Source organism: Stenella coeruleoalba (genome assembly GCF_951394435.1).
Source record: "Stenella coeruleoalba genome assembly, chromosome: 15".
In the NCBI taxonomy this organism is placed as follows: Eukaryota; Metazoa; Chordata; class Mammalia; order Artiodactyla; family Delphinidae; genus Stenella; species Stenella coeruleoalba.
Genome location: NC_137161.1, coordinates 29,121,638 through 29,144,168, shown reverse-complemented (window position 1 = coordinate 29,144,168; position 22,531 = coordinate 29,121,638). Strand labels below are relative to the sequence as shown.

Genomic DNA, 22,531 nt, shown 5'->3' with positions numbered 1-22,531 from the left:
TCCAGTCAAGAAGGATTTCACTTCTGAGCCTCTGTACATCTGGGTAGTATTTAGTTGGCTCTGTTCTGGTTCCCAGCAATGTCCTTCTGACACCCCCAACTTTGGTCCTGCTCAGACAGCTGCGGGACTGAGTCCTCAGTGCCCAGAATGGGCTCCCAGCCAGAGTTCTCAGGGCTGAGCCCGTGTCCTGGGTCTTCCCACCCCTCCCCAAACCCCCCAACTCAGTACCCAAGAGCAGATATGGGGCAGGGAATACTTGCTCAGTTGAACTCTGATGCTGTTGAAAAAGTCCAAGGTATAAGAAGGCTGCCCAGGGACATGGTTTAGAGTTGCAGAGCTGCTGAGAAAAGCAGACCCACACCAAGGAAGCAGACAAGAGAGGCTGGGTGGCCACCTGCACCTGTGTTTATTGTTTTCTCCAACCTCAGCAGAGCAGAGTATGAGACCAGGGGCAGCTGGACTCGTTCCATGGTTCTATGGGGCCAGCCAGAGTCATCTGTGTGTGGGGCCAGAGTCCATGAGACATCCACTGAGGGCGAGATCCACAACCAGGGGGCCTGGCACCTCCTCTTCTGCACCCTTCATGCCCAAAGCCCCCACCGGGATTCATGATGTGGCAAGCGTGAGTGCTCAGGACTCAAAGGAAGTGGGGCAGCCACAGAATCAAGTGGCTGTCAGAAGCTCCATGGGAGCCTAGGCAGGCCTCCTGAGGCTGCTGGGCACCACCCCTTGTCCTGGAGAGTAGTTGGGACGCCGGGATGGTTGAGATGGGTCAGACGCAAACAGGACCTCCCCAGGCCACCTCTCCCTGAGCTCCTTATCATACTCCCCATCCCATGCTCCTGTCACCAGATGCCCTTGGTCTGCAAAAGGTCCATCTCTTCCAGAGGAACCGACCCAGCAAGTGAGGTCGGGCATCCAGCACCTCCACGGGATGCTCTCCTAACAAGAGCATCAGCACAGTGCTGGGGCTTCCAACCAGCCTCAAGGGAGGTGAGAGAAGCCTGTGGGACTGAGGGGCCCTTGAGCACAGGGAGGAAGGCCTCTCCCTGTTCAGGCCTGTGGGTTGAAGTCTGCCTGCAGCCCTGGCCCTGCATCTGTCTGTGCTGCCATCCAGGGCATGGGCGTGAATCCTGGAGGGACCACTAGTCCGGGCTCAGTGGGGACAACACCTGTAGACCTGGTGGGGAGAGGAAAAGACGAAGGTCCTGTAGGAAGGCTGGCTGCAAGGGGACAGGAAGCCACTTCTCGCCTCTTGTTCAGCCTGGGCCACTGAGCTGGGCTATGTGGCCCAGACAGCTGTCTAGATGGGCCCTGGAGAGGGAGACATGGACCCCAACTCCCCATCCCTGCTAAAGTCTTTTGGAGAGAGCCCATCCAAGGTCAGGAAGGGAAGCAAGACTCAGCCAGAGACCTACCATAATTAGGAGTACGCCAGGCCCTGAAGCCCCCGAGCTGGAGAGTGGAACTTGTCAGAATCTTCAAAAGGCTGGTCTGCAGTAACCAAGCAGGGGAGCCATAAGCCATGTGTAGCCTGTGTCCCTCTCGACTGGGGGCAGCATGCAGGACATATGGCACTTTTTGAGGGCAGAACTATCAAGAGTCTTGAAGGTAGTCAGCCACCCCCAGTCCTAGCCTAGACCCAGCACTGCAGACAGTTAGGTGAGGTGTGCCCCCCAGACCTCTTAGGAGCTACAGCCCCAAGCCCTTGACCCCCTAGTTTCTTCAATCGAGAGACATGACTCTGGGCTCTTCTTCCCAGCCTGTCTCCTTCAGAGGGCCTGTCTCAAGGTGAGGAAGCAGACGGCCATGTATCAGGACAGCAAAGGGAAGAGGTCAGCCTCCAGGAGTACAGATACCTAATGCAGCGGTAGCAGCATGTCTTCCTCCCACACCCCCATGAAATTCATCACTTCCATCACCCTTGCCTCTTTCTAACCCCCTTCCCATGGTTTGCTGCAGGAGAAACTGGTGGCCTTCTGTCCTTCCTATTCCCTGCATTTTAAGATCCAGACACACTTAGTTTAAGAAAAATTATCCAAAACTTGGAAACAAGGCTAAATACAACTGCGTTCCACTTTGAGTTATCCTAGAGCATCACCTAACAAGCCCACCCCAAGAATCATCTTATTCTAAGGGATGCAACTCTTTTTGACTTGCTATATACACTACTGGTTAGAACCCAGGCTTTAAGCTGGATGTTGACTTGGAGGAGATTGATAAATGGCAAATAACAATCATTTCACTAATGGGCTGCAGGAGGGGTGACCTGGTCTCAATTCCCTATCTGTAAAATGGGGAAGGAGAAGCTGGGCTAAACCTTATCTAAGGTCAGTCCCCCTCCATCCAGCAAGTGACGTGGTCTCTCACAGTGGTGTATGCTATCCTCCAGTGGACATAGGGAGGTACAGGTCAAAGGTACACAGCCCACGGTGGGGTTTTTCCAGCTCTGCATGTTGGGTCTTTACTCTGGGCTCAACTGGATGAGGCCTCGAAGTGGTTTCCAGACCTTCTCCAACTGGTATTCTTGTCTCCTTGATGGTCCAGAGTGAGACCGTCCCAAGCTATGAGGCCCAGGGAAGTGGGGTCCAGATGGACCTCCTTGAACCCCTGCGGAGCTCCCTCCTCTGCAACCCCCAGGGAGAACTGGTCACCTGGCTTGAAGCTCTTGTGAGATGTGGATGGAGTGGGCTGCGCAGGCCCAGCTGTTCTGCCAGGTTCCAGCGAGGCAGCATGGAGCACTCACCTGGAAGCCCCTCTCCATGGGCTCTGGGGCAGGCCTGGGGTGGGGAGCTGGGTGGGCGCAGCACGGGGGCGAAAGCACTCCTCTGTTTGACAGCGGAGATCATGTTGACAGGCGAGAAGGAGAAGACGCTGGTGGTGGGGGCAGCCGCCGGGAGGGACATAGAGGAGGCAGTGGCCAGCGGGGGGCTAGAGGGCATGACTCCAGGGCGGGGAGGGGCAGGCGCAGCAGGGAAGGCGGTGGGAGACACAACAGGGAGACAGCACCAGAGTGAGCAGCTCGGTTGCTGCCCTGGCATGAGAAGTATGCCCTGTGTGGGCTGCTGACCTGGGTGCCAGGCTCAGCCCACACTGGGGGCTGTGAGGGTCCTGGGGAGACCAGTACAGGGTAGAGTCTGGAGGCAGGCTGGGAGCCTCTGGGGTTGCGGGCTAGCATTTGCCCTTTTGGGGGTTCTGGAGACCCTTTCTTAGCATTGGAGATGATAGGGCCAGATGAGGTTAAAAACAAACAAACAAAACCCAAAAAACGAAAGCAAAACCAGAACATCCAACAAAACCAGATACTGAGAGGTGCCCGCAAAGATGAGGCATGAGCAAGAAATGGAACAGGTTAGGATTCCTGCTGAAAACCACTGGGGTTCTGAGACACCAAGAAACACTGACGGGCCCTGGGGCATCAAGGTTAGAGTCAAAGGTCAGGGTTCATAGCAGAGCTGGGGCAAGTGGCCAGGGACGAAGTTTGGGGGGTACACATAGGCTCTTGTTATAAGGCCCCTCTGTCCAGGATCACAGCTCACACAAGAACCCTTACTCCCCCCACAAATATGTTCCCCTTACCAATTACACTCCCCCCAACCCCCGACACTTTGTTCTCTTCCAGCTTAATGCAGGTCCTCATCATATTCAGCCCTGGTCCTGGACGCCTCCTGTATCTCCCTCTTCCAGCAGGTCAATTTTAAAGAAAGGTACAGAGATCCAAATCCTCAGATCTTCCTGTTCCCTAACCCCCTAGCCCCCATGGCTGTGGCTTGCTCTCCTGGGAACAGCCAGGGAGCCTCCTGCACACAGCCTTTGCCTGCCCCTTTCTTGCAGCCTCCTCTCCTGGGGGCTCCTGCCCAGGCCATCTCTGGATTCCCCTTTCTACAACCTCATCTGAACACAATTCCCTGCCTCTCTCTTCTAAAGACCAATAAGTCTGTGATTTGAGTGTTGTCCAGGCAGCGGGCAATGGGATGAGGGTGGGGGTTTCCTGAAAGAAACCAGCAGCCTGAGAAAGATGCTTTTGGTATCAGAACACCCCCCCACCCACCCCCTTTGGAACAGTGATGCCTTCAACAGCTGCCCCTGTTCCAAATGTACTCGGCCCCATGGATCACCGTCTCCTTTTAAGACAATGCTGACTGCTAGCTCATGAGGCCCATGGAGCTCCGTGGAGGGCTTGAAATAAATGCCAGAAAATGTACTGTATCTCTCAAGGCCCAGAGCTCACAGCCGCATTTTGTAGCTTGGGTAGTACTGGGAGATGTGGTTCAGTCCAGGGCTGCTGGCGGCTGAAGCAGAAGACAGAGGGGAGGTCCGAGCAGACAGCCTCTGGCAGGGACAGTTCCGGAGGTCATTACAGGCACGTCCTGGCAAACTCAATGAGAATGATGCCCACTGGAGCTTCACCACAAAGCGTCGTGCACAAGGGGGAGTGGATGGGGACTGGACAGGACAATCCCACCAGATGGGACTGACCCTTAGGCCAGCCCAGGGTGTCCCCAGTTGATGCTGGAGTGAGGCTTAAGCAGCTGTAGAATTCTTGATCTCCTGGCTGAATGGGAAGACCCCGGGTGGCTGACTTTTGCCCACTGGGGCAGTGTGTTCCTCCACTGCTGACTGACTGCACTGTGTGTGCGGCAGAGAAGGGGGGCTGGTGTTCCAAACTCCACCAGCTTCGACCTGGGGGGCACCCTGAGAGAGGTGGTAAGAATACTGTCCAGAACTGAAGGGAAGTAGGAGCAGTGGAGCCTGCCCTGAGCAAAGGGGAGACGGGAGTCTTGGTGGGGACACCGGAGGGTCATGGTCTGTGTGGACACCAGCAACATGGGGCTTCTGGTCCCAAACACTGAGCCCAGGCCAGAGGTAGAGAGCCAGACTCAAACCCACAGCCAAAAAGAGCAGTACTCAGGATGTAGGCCATGGGAAGGAAGGCTAGGCAGGTGCCAGATATGTTGGTCTTCAGCAATAGCAAACATATGACAGGGGACAGGGGAAGGAATGGCAGGAAAAGCCTTCTTGGCCAGCCTTCCCCATTCCTCTGGCACAACAGCGTCTCCCAGGACTCAAGGTGCAATCTCTCTTACAATTGATGGGGAAGGCTCCTTGTAGGTGCGCAGGGGTGGAGCTATCCCCCAAGCTGGGTGCTTTAAAAACATGTCTGCTGAATAGCTAAGCTATAAGAACCTGCAGACAGGCTGTTCTGGAATTTGCTGTTGGAAGGAGGGACTCGAGGGCAGTGCATGGTAAAAGCATAAACGCCCTGTCGCCCATCCACCCAGCTCTGAGCTGCCCACCCCAAGAAGCCAGACAGAAGACGGTTAATGCCCACAGCCAGTGCTGGGATGTAAATTCACACACTCTTTCTGAACTGCGTCTGGGCCCTTTATGCACAGTGGCACATTCAGGTCTGAGAACAACCCTAGGCAACAGGTGGTACCGATCTGGTTTTACAGAGAGGAAACTGAATGTCAGACAGCTCCTGATTTGGACAAACTGTGAGTCCAGGTGTCTGACTACACAGAATTCTGGCTCTGCCCAACCAGATTGCTGGGAGCCACGTCTTTCCTCCTCAGGCCCCTGCCTCTCCTGGGGGGCGTGGGGCCAGGTGGAAACCTACTTTTCTTGGGCCCTGAGTTCCCTTGGGCTTCCGGCAGGGGGCACCAGCCCTCCTCCTGAAGTCCTGGCATAAGATTGGAAAGGTTGGCGGTCCACTAGGTCTAAGCAGGATGTCCCCGTGTTAAAGCTCGTTTCAGTAGGAGGGGAAGGCTAGAAGCGATGTGCACAACTGCTGTCAGCAAAGAGAACTAAAAGTGCAAGAAGTGCCCCGGCGCCGGGGTTGAGGGCTGGGTCTCCAAAGGCACAGAGAGAGAGGTCGAACACAGAGAGGGCTGCCCTTGCCTCTGAGGGCAAGGCCAGGGTCGGTGCTCATGCGACAGGTGACAGGAGCTCCCCCCACCCCTCATAGGCTAGGATGGAGCTGGGCTGAGCCCCATTCTGCTCCCCGGGGCCTGGTCCCTCCCCCACTCCCCGGGAGGCAGGGGACACTCACTGGCGAAGGGCGATGTGGCCGTGGAGCCATTGAGGAAGCTGGGGGACGCGGGAACACCGAGGCCGGCCACGCCCGGCGCCCCGTAGCCGCCGAGGCCAGCTCCGAGGCCGCCGCCGTAGCCACTCTGCTGCGAGCCCGGGCTGGGCGCGAACCCGCGGGGGGACGCACTGCCGCAGCTGCGCGCGTAGCCTGCGGGAGAGCGGCCGTCAGGGGCGCGCGCCGGCAGGGAAGGGGCAGTCCGAGCTGCGCCGGCGGCTGGGAGGGCGAGGGCGGCGGGACGCACCCGGCTCCGGCCCTGGCGTGGCGTCCCCGACGGCAATGGCCAGCGGGCTGCTGAAGGCGTTGATGCCCACGACGGCGGGGTGCGGGTGGCTGGGGGCCAGGGGCCCGAGCGGCGCGGGCGCGCGGGGGGCGCTGTACAGAGCCTCGGCCACGTCTGCTGCGCGCTTCAGGAGGAGCTCCTGCGAAGACAAGAGCGGGCACGGCCGGGGCAGCCGCGGGCACCGGGAAGCGGGCAGCCCCGGGCCCGGCGCGGGGAGGCGGGCGGAGGCGCCATACCTGGTTGCCGCCGGGCACTCCGTACAGGGCCTCCGCCAAGTCGGCCGCCCGCTTCAGCAGCACTTCCTGGGGGCAAAGAGGAAAACAGCCGGACGGAGGGGCGGCCCCGGGGGCGGCAGAGGGGCCGGGAGCCGCCTCTTCTCCCCTCGGCCACCGGACACCCTTCTCCCCGCCCCGCTCCTCTGAGTACCTTGGGCAGCCTCTCGGGGTCTCCGGGGTGTCTGGGAATGACTTTCTGTAGCCTCTGGAATCCGTAGTCAATGGTAGGCTCATTCAGGGCTGGGGAGAGGGGCGGTGTTTGGAGGACGCCCCTCCAGGCACGGCCCCAGAGCAGGGCCAAGCCCGCCAGCAACCAGTCCGGGAGCCTTGCTGCAGACCTCCTCCAAGGCCAGCCCAAGCCTCTCGGAAAACTCCGGGCACTCGGGTCAGCGAGGCTCGGGAAGTTTCCTCAGTTCCTTTCTTGCTCATTCATTCAACAAATGTTTACTGAGCCAGGCCCTGTGCCAGCTGCTTGGCATTAACACACATGCACTATACGATCCCATTTGTGATTAGAAAAAAGGCAACTGTATATATATTAGCTTCAGTATTCCTAGGGGCAGGACTGGAAAGTTTTGTCTGCATTTGGTCTTATCAGGAGTGAATTATTTATTATAAAAAAAGAAAAAAAAATAACCAACAGTCTTCATGTATCACAGCTCTGGTGGCCTCTCAGCGGCACCTGACCGTTACGGGTATGCCTGTGTCCCAGGAGTGGGCTGCCCCACACCCAGGGCTCTGGGGAGGACGCTGCAGCCTCCTGACCTGGCTCCCGAAGCCCTCCTCCTCCTCCTCACCTCCTCCTGTAGCCTGGCCCCGACCTATCTTACCAGCCTCAAAGCCCTACCTACCTTCTCCGCCTCCAACTCTAGGTTTAGTGAATTTCCTTTAGTTTCCCCTAAAACGTAAGGCACTCCTTCACCGGTCTTCGTACTTGCCATTCCTTCTCCGGGGATGCCTTTTCCTCCTCATCTCTACCTCCTTATTCACCCCTCAGGTTCCAGCTTAGCAGTTTAGTCCACACTCGTGCCTGGAGGTTTTCTCTGACAACCACTAGCTCCTCTATTGTGTAACTCTACCCACCTCATGCTGTGTTCCCTGTGTTCCCCCCTCACTCTTATACTGGAGCTCCCCAACAGTAAGTAGGGTCACTACTGAGTGTCCAGTGCCCCTTGAAGGGCTTGGTGAATGTCTGTTAGGTGGGGTGGGGGAATGGGGAAAAGTGCCAGATTGTGGAGGTGGAGAGGATACAGGCCAGTGGTCAGATAGACCTGGGAAGGGGGATGAAGCCACATCTTCAGGAGTAGCTTACACTCCTGTCTTGTGTTAACTTCTCGCCCTGGCTTCATGCAAGGTGTGTGTGTATGTGTGTTCGTGTGCATGCAACGTGAAGCCTGCGGTGGCTTGGGGGAACCAAGAGAACCGGGAAGATTTGGGGAGCAGCAAGCTATTTGGGGGCATCTTTGAAATAAATCTCCCTGTGGAGATGTTCTAGACACTGGGGAGTGCAGAAGGTGAAGGGGGTGGGGGGAGTTGCTCTGGAGAATGCCGGAGGCAGAGAGAATGTCCGGGCAGGGCGTCTGAGGACGTGGAGGCCAGGGAAGGAAACAGAAGCACAGGGAAAGAAGTTCCAGAGAGGAGGTGTCCTGGGATGTGGGGTGAGTGCCAGCAGGGGCTTAGGGGGCCTGGCTATTCGCTGACTCCTACACCAAGGCTGGTGTGTGCGGCGTGGGGCTCCATCCCAAAACCCTGGGCCTCCCTTCACCCCCCTGACTCCTTACCTGTGTAGACAAAGCGGCCGGGGGCTCCCTTGCAAAATTGCTTGGACTTGTAGGACAGGGTCACCTCCACCACCCCAGGGATGTGCCGTGGGGGCGTCTGCACCCGTATGGCGTGGGGCGTGATGAGCTGCGAGGGGAGAGGGGAGGCCTGCGGGTTCTGACCCGGCGAGGGCAGGGTCCAGCCCCAGGCTGGGAGGGAGACCGGCGGGAGCGGCCCACCTCACTCCACACGAGCACGTTCCCAAACACGACCTGCAACCCGTCGAAGAAGTTGTCGCCGATGACAATGACGGTGGCGCCGCCCGTGGTCCAGCCCTCCCCAGGACTGATGGCCTTGATGCAGGGGGTGGCAGCTGGGAGGCAGGAGAGGAGCCAGGTCAGGGGCCCATGCCAAGGTGGGGACTGGGGCTGGCTGGGCCCGCGGCAGCCGGGGCTGGCCTGGGGGTCCTGACCTTCGGAGGGGTCCAGGCGGCGCGCCCTGCGGCCATGCTTGGAGTTGTTGTGCACAAACATGTTGTCGGACACGGCCAGCACGTGTCCATCCACGCTCACCGTTGTGGACACCACCACCTGTGGGGAGAGCCAAGGCCAGCCTGGCTGGGGCTTCCAGTAAGGGACTGCTGGGGGGCACTGGCAACTTGAGGCCGGTGGCTGGATACTGTAGTTCAGGGTCACTGGCATGGGGAAGAGCTTCAGCCCCTCTGGAGCTGAGTTGGTGGGAGGGGGACCAACTGGGTTAGGTGACACCCTCAAATGCACAATCTCTGGCTGCCCAGGGGAACCGATCTCCAGGAGCTAGAAAAATCAAAAGCCCTGAAGAAAAATCTCTGACTCCTTGGGCAGAGTGGCTACTGTTTTTGCACCCACATGTACCACAGGCTGTATCCCTAGCGCTCCAAGGCAGGAATGGGTCTTAGGCAAGTGGGAGTGAGTGTTTTGATGGAGGGGGAGCATTGGCCTGAGAGCCCATCAGCAGGAGCCCCCGCTCTTGGGAGGAAATTGGGGCTACCTCCTTCTCCCCCCTACCCTTCACTGGGCGGGGTGTGCAGGTTGGGGATGTGCTAAGGGCAGCTGCTCTCTGCTTCACGCTATGCAAATTAGCTGGGTTGTTAATCATGTAAAAATGTCACAATTAGCATCTCCTTAAGTGGGACTCTAATGAAGCCTCCCTTGGCAGCCAGCTTAAGTTGAGACAGAGCTGCCCCACCCCCAGCAAGCACCAGGCTCCAAAGCACTGGTCTGTGCAGGGGTCTGTCCCTGGGGCCTTTCTCAGGGTGGCAGGGCCACAGCCTCCCTGGCCGCCCCATCAGGATAGGGCAGGTTTGCAGGGGAGAACTCTCTCCTCAGACCCACCTGGAAGCGGCGCATGTCTCGGGGATTCCCCGCGTTCTTTAGGCAGTTCTGGTTGCATTTGAGGAAGAACTTGAGGAAGAACCTGAAACAGTGTGGTCGGTGGGCTCAAGGGTCTGGGGGTTCTAGAAACAGATCAAGATCCAACTGCTTCCTGCCACGCCCTCTCCCAGCAGGGTAACTTCCCCTCTGCCTGCTCACACGAGGCACATACCCCATATTCCCATCCTAAGCTGCATACACACAGGGTACATGTGACACATTCAGTAGACCTGTCCCAACGACAACTTCCCTATACAGAAAATCCCCCACCTCCACAGTGTACAGATCACACAGTGCTTAATTATCTCACAAAGTATATACTCATCACATCTATACACAGTACATTCATCCTAGAGAATACATCCATTATATATACTATATATACCTAGTACTCATGAATTATTATATACACCATATGTAGCAGGTACTCCCACTTACCTGTAAACTTAACCCACACCATGTATGTTTGTCATAGTATATGCCCATCACACACAGAGGGCATCCATATCACATAGGGTATCCTTCCCCCAGAGTATACCTATCAGCCAAGATGTTTACTTACAACAGTTTACCCATTATATCCACACTGTATATGCCTTATATACTACTACTCACAAGATACACCCATCACACATAATGGAGACCTACCACACTCAGGGTATACCTTCACAGAGGCGTACACAATATGTACTCCACATCAGGTTGGACTCATCACACACATGTGGTATGCTAATCACACAGACTCTATACCATCATGCACAGTGTGTGCCCATCCTACATAGTATATGCACAGAAAGAATATGAGTGTATGCATTAGTGCACCATTTTTATGTTGTATATCATTACCCAGAATATAGTCATTACAAATATTGTACCATCATTACGGTAAAATATAATGTACTGTATGTAGAGGTTCCCCCTACAACAAATCCCTCTCACACACAATAGACTCCCTGCCCCGGCACATCCCCCGCAAACAGATCTCCCTCATACACATTCTATATCCCTTATACACATAGCAAAAACCTAACCACACAGAGCGTGTAGCCATCATACACACATGGTATACCTGTCAGACACACCGTACAGATACACGGTGAATACCTCCTTTTTCACATACGGTAATTAGAAAAAAGCACAGTATATGCAGCGATGTGACTGCTTTTTAGACAAACACATGAGAACTTGATCCTCCAGTCCTTCCGGGCAGTTGATGCGGATGGTGAGGCCTTGGCCCTGCCACCCCGCCGTGAGGTAACCATGGATAATACTCTGGATTTGTACTCTTCATGAACTCAGGATACTATCAGTAATCTGCCTTCACCCCTACAGGACTCTGTGAGTACCCGGGAAGATGCCCTTTGCAAAGCTGTAGTGTACTGGGCTAAAGTCTGTGGGGGTCCTGGCACATGGCACAGCTTCCTGGGCCGCTCTATGAGCTCCTCCAGCAGCTGCCTGTTTATCAGCCCCCTGGTCTTGAACTCCAGATATGTATATCCATTTAACTCATCAGAGTTGCCTCCAAACTCTACGAACATGAAATCAGATTTATTACAAGCTCTGAAAGCTTAGTCCCCAAAGAGGAGGTCCCCAAGTTCTGGGAGGGGTGGGCACCACTCCTGGACAGAGGTGTCCCAAGGGGGCCGTCCCTCATTGGGAGCTGGCAGCAGTCACTTTCCTGGAGATGCATCTCCCCTTGCACTCTGCCTGTGACCCCCTCAGCCCCTGTCATATTCCCCCACACAATGGGCACCCTTCTGGGAACCGTTTTTAGTTCCCTTTCCATAGAGACATTACATCGGCACGCATTTTCATCCATAGTGGACACCACCCAAAGAATACTTTCATGTAGTGTAGACCTTCTATGCACCCCCGCAGAGCATTTGGAGGCGCAGACACCTCATGTGACCCCCAAAAGTGCACACTCGTGTAGACACCACACACGTGCCCTCTGTACCCAACCCCACTCCCAAACCTGCAGAACCCTGGGATGTGGCTGGAGATGAGGGCTTTCCAGGCACTGCCTCACTGTGTGGCCTGGGGTAAATCCTTTCACACCTCTGGGATCCTTCCTTATTCATGAACCAGGAGAGTAGCAATTGATGCTTGCTGAGGTCCCTTCCGATCCTGTCTTCATTTCAGCCTCCCAAAGCCTCAGGCTGCTGTTTCCTGCAGGATCCGGGCTCCCCCTGGAGGGTCCCCCTTGTCATCCCCTCCTGCAGCCCTTGCCTGGCAGGTCTCCTACCCCCTCCCTTCCCAGTACAGGTTGCATCTGTCCTTTGGGTCCACACCCATCCTCACTCCCTGTCTGGCCAACCTCTTCTGGCCCTTCTAGGCTTTGGAGACCACCCCTCCCTGAGAACCTCAGGGCCCTGCCGGTACCTCCATCTATGCAGGCCTGTCCTGGGACATTTCAGTTTCTGAGCCTCGTTGGCATTATCTGCAGAGTGGTGTTGAGTAAAAAGCAGCCACACAAGGCCTGGGCCTTCTGTGGGGGATACTGACGGTCAGTCCTCTTTTTCTTTCTCCCTGAGCCTCTAGCTCAGAGCTGCACACAGTCAATGCCATCAGTGGTGGAAGAAGGGTGGCTGAAATCTCACCCACCACCAGATGGTAGTCGGTGAGGCTGTGACCAGCCGGCACCCACCCAGTCACAGGCCAAGCCGATGCTAACACTGCAGACAGCCTGCAGCCCTACCACCAGTCTCAGGGTTGTTAAGCAAAATCACCTACAACTTGAAAATAAGGCAAAAAGATGACAGTGAGTCCTTTCAAAGTCATTCTGGAACAGTGGTTTTCAAAGTGTGGTGTCCAGACCAGCAGCAGCAGCATCACCTGGGAACTTGCTGGAAATGCAGAATCTCAGGCCCCACTGCAGACCACTGAATCAGAAACTCCTGGGGTGAGACTCAGCCATCTGTGTTTTCATAAGCCCTCCAGGTAATTCCGATGCACCCTGAGGTTTGAGAACCACTGCTTTACAGCTGCACTATCCAATATGGCAGCCACCAGCCCCGAGTGGCACTGAGCACTTGATATTTGGTTAGTCTGAATTGCTGTAAGTATAAAATACATACTGAATTTCAAACACTTAGGAAAAAAGGAATGTAAAAATATCTCTTTATAAAGGAATGTAAAAATATCTCTTTATAATTTTTTGGTGTTGATTACATGCTGAAATAATATTTTGGATATCTTGGGTTAAATAAAATATATGATCACAATTAATTTTACCAGTTTCATTTTGTTTTTTAAAATGTGGCTACTAGAAAATTTTAAATGACAAATGTATAATGGCTTACATCATATTTATATTGGACGTTACTGTTCCAGAGTATTACGCTGACAAAGCCACCTAAGAGTTAGCTGATTCTCTAGGAGAAAAAACTTTGACTAATATTTGCTACTAATTGGGGCCAGACTTATAAAGTTAGGTGCTAATTTGCAGAAAACTGATAAGGTGCAAATGATTTTTGTTGGGAGAAATAAATAACTTCTGTTTGGTAGAGAAATGAGCCCTAAAGCTTACAATTTTATTGTCCTATGGACATTAACTAGCTTTGTGTCTAACTTGGCAATCTTATTCAAGTATCTTTCACATATCCTGTTTTCTCTCCCTCCCTCCCTCCTTCTCTCTCTTCTCAACTCTTTCCTCAACTGTCTATATCAGTTTCTCTTAGCCTTCTTTGAACCAGCTTTGTCATTCTGCTGGTTCCTTCATTAATAAGTTACAGAAAACCTCAACACACGCTCAGTAATAATTTGTATGAGAATCATACTTCTAACATTTTGAATATTATGCTTTAAAAAGGGTGAGTAGCACCCAAAGGGTCCTGTCTTCCAAGGTTAGTCTTGAAATTCTGCAGCACATGGCCTGGAGTTGGGGGATTTCCATTCAGGTCTAGGAGTGCCCGGAAGCAGTGCCCAGACCTCTCACTCCTCCCAACAGTGCCTGGCTATCCTCAGCCTTGGAAAGGGGGCTCTGGGCCCTTCTTTCCCCACCACTGGGAGACAGACACACCATCCACACCCCCGGAAGCTGGAAGGCCAGGGTGGGAATAACGTGAGGACAGTCCAGGACACTTCTCCACAGGCTGGCACCACAGGGTGACACTTTGTTCCACCTTGGGGGGTGGAGGAGAACCCAGAGCAGTCCGGGAAGGATGAGAATGGTGTCGGGAAAAGGAAGGAGGGACAGCAGATCCTTCAAGCCATGTCTGTGCAGAGGATAGATGTGGAGGCTGGGAAGTGGAGAGGGTCAGGTAACCCAGTGGGAAAGGGAGCTGTAGGAGGACACCCTACAGGGACCTAAGGCAGGAAGGGATGTGCACTTTGTTGAGGGCCTGTAAAATCCTGCTTTTCACCAGGGAAGCACCCCCCCACCCCCCAAACCTGGATGAGCCCTAGTGCCAGTGTTTTTGAGCATATCCCCTCCCACCACCTAGGGGCTGGAAGAGAGCCTGGGGAAGCCCCTTTTCCCTGGCTGTGATGGGCCACAGCCCACAGGGTTGGCTGACCTGAGGGTGAGCATTTTAGGATGCCCCCTGGGTTGGGGCAATGACCTGTGCCCAGTGCCATCTCTATTGTGGCCTTAAGGTTCTCTGGGGGCACAGACTCCTCATCTGGGCCTCATAGAAAGGTCAAGTGCTAGAAGCTGCCATTAGAATTACTAGAAGAAACCACCATAAATATAAGCATGAACTACAAATAAAATGCAAAACTATGCAAAAAAAATTTTTTAAGTGATCCAAGTCTAATCTATTGAGCACTTAGCAAGTGCCTGGAACTCTGCTGAGCCTACCACTTGCATTATCTTATTTAATCCTCTCATAATCCCGAGGTGGTGTGGTGTAGGTCTGCAATCATTCCCACTCTACTGATGAGAAAACCAAGGATCAGCAAGGCTAAGCTACAAAGTCACAGTAGATGCCAAAGTCAGGATACGAACTCGGGACTTTATGAACCACTGATACTGACAAGAGTCATGGAAAAGTCCCTGTAAGTGGGGTTTTCGAGTCCAACCCTGCCCCAGCCACGAGGCTGCCAATGCAGGACAGTGCAGCAAGCCTTCCTTCAAAATCAGCCGTGAGAGGCAGGCTGTGCAGGGACCAGATTAACCATTTCATGGGGATTTCCTCGAGGCTACAAATTCATCAGGGGTGCAAAGGAGAGACTCAGGTCCTAGTTGGGGCCTTTGGCTATTGTGACAGCTGCTCTCAGTCTGAGAAGATTTTCAGGATTAAAGATCAGGACTTTAACATGAGTCAAGAGTTGATCATTGTTGAAATTCAGTGAGGGACAGATGTGGTTCATTATTCTATTCTGCCTATATGTTCAACATTCTGTATAATAAAAAGTTCAATAAATAAAAGACCAGATGAAGAGCTCTGAACAGTGGTCATCCAGCTAATAAAGCATGTAAAAGGCGGAAGGTATGCATCACGACTCTGATGCCTATGATATAAGTGAAAGATAAGAGCAGTTCACCCACACACCTACCTTGCCACATCCTGAACTTAGTCTAGCCTTCCTAATCATTCCTATAAATGCTTTTTATTCCTCCCCGTAAACACAACTCAGGATGAAATTAAAATGGACTTTCCTTGTCAATGGAATATTCCATACCAAAGAAGCAAATGCTGGATTGAATATGACTCAAGTGCAAACATGTGACTTGCACATAACTTCTCAGGTGTGACACCATTGCACAAGGAAAGCTCCCCTCGCACAGTGCTTTACTCAAGAGACACTCAATACATAAGGAAAATGTGGAGATGATTGACGTGAGTCCACTGTTAAACTCTGGGTTCTCAGGGGGTGGAGAGCAGAGTGGGATGGAGCTGCTCTTTGGAAGGCTGTGCTCAGGTATCATGGTGAGTTGGTGCCTGCCTGGGTTCCCCCACTCGCAGCTCCTGTGAGTGTTGGCTATTAAAGGGCTCACAGCTGGGGAATTCCCTGGCTGTCCAGTGGTTAGCACTCTGCCCTTTCACTGGGGGGGCCTGGTTTCAATCCCTGGTCGGGGGGAACCAAGATCCTGCAGGCCGCGTGGTGTGGCTAAATAAATGCATAAATAAATAAATGGCTCACAGCTGCCCCCACTACTCGAGAATTATCCTCAGCCAGAAGCATATGCTCCTCACCAGCAGCCCACAACCAAAGAAAGACCGGCATCACAAGGAGGACCAACTCTTAGTACTATTCATACTCAAACTCCCCAAAGGATCAGGCTGAAGCTAGACTCCAGCTGAGACTGTCTCCTTGCTAAGCTGCTTCTCCTGCCCGCTCCTGCTTCCCTCACTCCTTTTCTCCCTAGAGCTCTCCTCCAATAAATCACTTTCACAAGAATCCCCATCTCCAGCTCTGTTTCTAGGAATCTCATCCTAAAAAATCAGGCACAGAACTTTCACCAGCTTTTCCCTCCCTACATCACTCTGAGATACTTACTTAGAGCTAAAATTATGTTTGCGCTTCCAAAGAGAAAGCTGTTAGGAACTGAAAGAGCTGGGCTGAGCCCAAGGATGCTTGCAGCTACAGGCCTGTCAGGAGCAGGGAAATGGAAATCTAGATCACAAATGTGGTCTGATAGAACTTTTCCAAAAATGATATCCACTAGCCACAGGTGGATTTTCTTTCCATTTTATTTTATTTTTAAAAATTGTTTATTTTTTAAAATTAATTTTTATTGGAGTAGATTTACAATGTTGTGTTAGTTTCTGTTGTACAGCAAAGTGAATCAGTTATACATATACATATATCCACTCTTTTTTAGATTCCCTTCCCATTTAGGTCACCACAAGCACTGAGCAGAGTTCCCTGTGCACATGTGGCTTTTGAGCACTTGAAATGTGGCTAGTGTGACTGAGAAACTAAAATTTCAAATTTTTTTTTTTTTGCCATGACACACACGGCTTGTGGGATCTTATTTCCTTGAGCAGGGATGGAACCCAGGCCCTCCGCAGTGGAAGCAAAGAGTCCTAACCACTAGACCACTAGGGAACTCCCTCAATTTTATTTCATTTTAATTAATTTAAACTTAAATAGTCACATGTGGCTCATAGGCACCCTATCAGACAATATAGACCTAGAAAGAGGAAGAGCTGCAAGAGATACATGGGTTGGAGCAGGTGTTCAAAGCAAGTGTCCTATGAACGCTTTGGGAGAGAAAGCAGATTGAGAGCAAAGGGCAGAGTCAAACTAGAAATTTATTTCCAAGTGCAAAGTTGGCAAAGCAGCCTGTGGTGGGGAAATGGGGAGGGGGTCCTCCTAATTTTCACCCCAAAGGGCCTCGCCTTTGGGCTCATGAGCCTCAGAGGAAATGGAACATCTGGGACAGGGTCTGTGCTCTCCACTGTTTTCATTGTCTGCTGCTCTCTGTCCCCGGCTCAAGGACAGAGGAGGATACAGATTGCTGGACCATTCACTCACTCAACAAATCCATTAAAAAAGATGTATTAAACACCTGTTATGTCAGGCAGTAGAATCTAGAGGTGAAAAAGATCTTAAGGAAACGACAATCCAGCAAGAAAGACAAAAACTCAAAGTACAACCAGGAAGATAGAATGGTGGGCACAGCAGGATAACTGGCCAATCTGCGGCAGCCACTCTGGCTGGGAGAGGTAGAAGAAGTCCTAGAAGTCGCATGTGATCTTGGGCATTTTGGGTCTTGGAGGACTTGGGGCTTTTTTCCTTGAAGAGAAGTAGGATGCAGGAGCCCTCCATGCAAAAGGAAAAACAGTCCTGCCAAGAGGTAGGTGGTATGCATGGTGCCCAGTGGTGCCTGACAGGACTGAGGAGGGCAGCTATGGACCAGAGCTCTTGGGGGATTGGCACCAAAACATGCAGGATTTGGACCCTGTGGGTGATGGAGAGTCAGCAGGAGGTGCCTTATATTGGCTGTGTCATTTGGAAGAGTCATTTTGCTTCCAAGGAGAGCGAGGCACCAAAGGGCCTAGGCCAGGGAAAGGATGGTGAATGAGGAGGTTGGTGTGATAGTCTAAGCCCAAGTGGGGGTGGTCACAGTGGCGGTGGCACATGCTACTTCCTGGCCTTGGCCTGGGGCAACAGCTAAGGCTGAGTATCCCTAGGGCCATAGACCCCTGCCAGGCTTGGACCTGGCCTCCCTACCATGATCTCCACTTGGGGCAGAGGTGGCTGCAGTGCAGATGGGCTGGGGGACTATAAATAGCTGGGGCGCATACATTAGCATGCCAATGCACCCGCACCCCATCCTCTATGCTAATGGCCCACCATGTGCCTGAACACCTTCTGTTCCCCTGCATGCATTTGCATGCACAATTAGCATAATCTTGTATAATTAATGAACAGCGTCAATTTTAGCTCCTAAGTAATTTGATTAACATGTTGATAGGGCACTTACTAGGCTCTCCAAACCTCAGGGCTGGGCATGGGCCTGAGGAGAGGGGGAGAGGAGGTGGAGAGACTACTAAGGGGCCCCCAGCTGCCCATGAAGAGTGGTGGTGATTCTACTTTCCCTTAATGGGGCCTGAGGAGAGGGAAGAAGGGGTGAAGGGGCTGTTAATGGGAGGTCTCTGGGCACCCCATGTGGAGTGTCAGGGACAGGCTGGAGCAGTGGGTCACATGAGCATGAAGCCTGTTTATTCTTGTGTGGACACAGACATACACATATACCCCTTGCACATCCCCCAGCCTGGGGAATCTTCTGTGAATGCAGAATATTGGATTCCATGGGAAGAACAGAACAGGAGGAGGGACTGAGAAAAAGTAGGAGGGCTGGGCGACAGGGGATGGATGGGCAGATGGAAGCCACAGAGAAGGATGGTGTGCTTGTGAGTGATTTAGGGATGTAAAGGGGAAGGTGGGGTCCCAAGACTGAAGGGAGGAAGAAGTCATGTGTTCCTCTGGCCTTGGGTGGGTGAGCCAGGCTCCAAAGCCAGAGACCCTGGTACTTCCTATTTGTGAATCATGTGACAAAGAGGTGGGGGGTTGGCAAGCTTCCACAATGTGCCAAGCAACCCAGGGCAGAGAGAATAGACAGAAGGTTGAATGTTGCCCCTATCCTATTAGAGAAGGACCCATTCCCAGCTTAGACCTCCCAGGGCCCCTGGCAGAGGCTCACATTCCTCTCCTGCTCATCTGTGTGGTCAGAGTCAGGAAGTACTTCTCTGGCTCTAACTAAACTTCCCTGCTACTGTCTAGGCTCAGTTGTACTTACCCTCAAAGAGGATCAGTTGGGGTGAGGGTGGGATGGGGGATGAAATAATATTGTGGCAGGCGCTATGCTGGCACCGCATCAATACATCTTACCTAACTTTACACCACCCCTACCATCTGACGTCAGCTTCTTTTGACAAATGAGGAGACTGAGGCTGAAGAAGGTGACCTTGCTCCGAGTCATAGGACGAGACAGTCCAGGTTGGCACGAGTCCCCAGCACTGACTAGCCCTTTACAGAGAGAATTTATCATTCAAATTGCAGACAGTTCACTCACTAGCCACGTCCCACTCCACCTATTACAGTCCCCAGGCCTCTTCATGCCTGCACTCCCTCTCTCTTTCAATATCCTCTGGGGGCATTAACCACGGCTCTACTCCTGTCTCAGCACGGGGGCCACTCTGACCCCAGTTGCCCAGATGTCCTCCCATAAGTCCTTGCTCTGAATTAAGGGTGGCTTGGGGACCCTTGTCCTTGTGACTGGCATCCAGTCCACATGACTCCCAGTGTACATGGGGGAATTTCTTATTAACCCCTTCTGCATCTCCTTCCATCAAATGCACCTAGCTCTGAAAAGGCTGGAGTAGGGAAGGAAGTGCAGTTCATTCTGTAGGCAAGAGGGAAAACCTCAGTCCCACTTCAGCACTGACCCAGCAGGGAGGTTATAGGACCTCAGTTTCCCCAAGGGGAATTGCCAGAATGGGCCCTAGACACAAGGCTGTGTTTGCAGCATTAGTATGGGAGCCAAGAGACCCTACTGGAAAGCACAGAAGGAGACAGATGCTACTGTGAGCTTGTTTTGTGGCTGCAGAGAAAAAGAATGAATGTTACATTGACCACTGGGTTAGGAGGAGGGGCTGATTCTTTCACAGCTCTCACAACCCTTCTCATCAAATTGCATTTGTCAGGTTGTACCTGACCTACGCATTGGGGTCTAAGTTTGCCCACCATGGGGTAGACTACAGCTTACCTCTGCCAAGTGGCTCAGACATGACCTGTTTCAACAGTGTCACTGTACAACATCCACTGTTCACCAGACACAGCTACATGCCAGGGAGTATCCATAGCCCACAGTGCCTGTCCAACCGCAGGAGTCAGAGGAGGAGAGCTGTGGGCCTCCCATGGGAGGACATTTTCCCCATTCACTCCTATATCACAGTCATCCTGGCCAATCAAGTAAATATTTAGTCTTAGAGCTGTGGCATCCAGTAAGGTAGCCATATGTAGTTATTTAAGTTTGAATTAATTAAAATTAACTAAAATTTAAAATTCAATTTCTCAGCCACAGTAGTTACATTTCAAATGCCCAATAGGTACACGTGACTACTGACTACCATATTGGTCAGTGAAGCACATTTCCATCATTGCAGGAAATTCTTTTCCATAGTGTCGTCTTAAAGCCTTATATTGTTCTCTAGTTCCTCTTATCGTTATGTAAAGGCTTATGTAATTACGTTTTGTCTCTTCAACTGCTCTGTAAGCTTTCAGAGGGCAGGAATCATTGCTTAAACTTCTCTATCTTTTCCCAAGCATCTATCATAGTGCCTGCCCCACAGCAGGTACTCATTGATTCATAATTACTATGACAGGATGAATGCTGTATCAAAGCCCCCAAATAGAACTTTGAGAATTGCAGAGCAAGGATCTTTGAAAATCTGTTCCTCCATAAAGCAACAGGAACATAGGCAAAAACTGTCAAAATCAAAATTTTCAGAACTCTGAAAATTAACAAAAGGTTTACAACAATCCAAGGGGTGTTTATTCAAGAAAAATGGCTGAATCTTAGTAAAAACAGAGAATTTTGCAGGGGTTTTTGTTTTGTTTTGTTTTTTGGCCATGTTGCACAGCTTGTGGAATCTTACTTCCCCAGCGAGGGATTGAACCTGCTCCCCCTGCAGTGGAAGTGTGGAGTTCTAACCACTGGACCGCCAGGGAATTCCCTGTAGTGTTTTAATTTGCCCTATTCCCAGGCTTGCAACCATGGTAGTTGTAAAAACTAGCAGCCTAGTAGCCACTAAAAGGGACAGATTGGATTTGGAACTTCTCAACAAGTTGTATTCCCAGACAATTGCCACTATTTGATCTGTCTGGCAGTTTCCTGACAGCCCTATTTTCAGGACTTGTTATTTGACCTGACTTAGAACTTGCTTAGTGGGAAAAACCCTACTCTCAGGGTGTTTGTTGAAAACAACCTGTAGCAATTGTTGAACACTGCTGTTGCTTGAGACAATGACACTGGTTGAGGCAAACGAGAGTCTGGCCAAAAAACTTTAAAGGAAAAAGTGGGAATGAGATGTTCATAGGGGGCTCTGAAAAGCTCTTATATATTTCTGGATATCTAAAAGGCCATGTGTATGTGCAGGGAAGAGAACATGTCAGGAAAGATCTCCAAAGGCCCTAGTCTCTCATCTCTGGCTGACCCTGAAACTCTGCACAAGCAGGAAGTAAAGGTTAAGGCAAAGTTGTAACTTGCTGGGGCACTGAAGGCATGCCACAACACACACACAGAACATTTTGGCAAGGGTTGAAGACTTACTGGTTCAAGGCATTTAAGGAAATGCCTGTCCAAACATGAGCTGACCACTAACCTAACTGAACAGAAACTTCTGTGGCCACACATGACAGAAAATATAGACTCTATATAATCAGTCCAGGAAAGTCACTAAACAAACAAACAGCAACAGCAACAAACACTGGGAAGGGGGATATGATATCAAGAGTTACCACATTATATTATTAAAATATTGAGTTCTCAACAAATAATCATGAAACATGCAAAGTAACAGGAAAGTATGGTCCAAATGTGAGACATAAAGCAGTCAATTGGAACTGTTCCTGAGCAAGTCCACATGTTAGACTTACTAGACAAAGACTTTAAATCAGCTATTATAAATACGTTTAAAGAACTAAAGGAAACCATGTCTAAAGAACTGAAGAAAAGTATGAGAATAATATCTCACCAAATAGGGAACATCAATAAGGAGATACAAATTATTATAAAGAACCAAATTTAAATTCTGGAGTTGAAAAGAAAAACAATTGAAATAAAAATTTTCTAGAAGAACTCAACAGCAGAAGAAAAATGAGTTGACAGAAGACAAATGTCAGTGAACTTAAGATAAGTCAATTGAGATTATACAGTTCTGGAACAGAAAGGAAAAAGAATGAAGACTGAACAGAGCCCATGATGTTGTGAGACACCATCAAACATACCAACATATGCATAATGGGGGTCTCAGCAGAAGAGAAGAAAGGAAAAGGGGCAGAAACAATGAAGAAATAATGACCAAAAACTTCCCAAGTTTGATGAAAAACCTTATCCCACACATACAAGAAGCTTAATGAACTCCAAGTAGTATGAACTCAAAAAGATCCACATGTAGACAGACGCATCATAATCAAACTATTGAAAGACAAAGACAAAGAAGGAATCTGGGAAGCAGTAAGGAAGAGAAGCAACTCATCATGTACAAGGGAGCCTGAATAAGATTAACAACTGACTTATTACCAGAAACCA

At 51.4% G+C, this 22,531-nt stretch overlaps 1 protein-coding gene across 1 annotated transcript in view; it reads right to left on the bottom strand.

The window, feature by feature from the left end:
- Positions 1-472: 472 nt before the first annotated feature.
- The window catches only part of EBF4 (EBF family member 4), a gene marked incomplete at its 5' end in the record, with an annotated part of 54,126 nt that continues 32,067 nt past the window's right edge, over positions 473-22,531 (bottom strand). Inside the window, 11 exons of the mRNA XM_079943759.1 lie at positions 473-1,180; positions 1,419-1,494; positions 2,747-2,944; positions 6,053-6,241; positions 6,336-6,513; positions 6,611-6,676; positions 6,801-6,889; positions 8,431-8,557; positions 8,650-8,783; positions 8,883-9,000; positions 9,784-9,865. Coding sequence (XP_079799885.1) covers positions 1,424-1,494; positions 2,747-2,944; positions 6,053-6,241; positions 6,336-6,513; positions 6,611-6,676; positions 6,801-6,889; positions 8,431-8,557; positions 8,650-8,783; positions 8,883-9,000; positions 9,784-9,865 — 1,252 coding nt within the window. The 3' untranslated portion in view covers positions 473-1,180; positions 1,419-1,423. The remainder of the gene's footprint in view (positions 1,181-1,418; positions 1,495-2,746; positions 2,945-6,052; positions 6,242-6,335; positions 6,514-6,610; positions 6,677-6,800; positions 6,890-8,430; positions 8,558-8,649; positions 8,784-8,882; positions 9,001-9,783; positions 9,866-22,531) is intronic.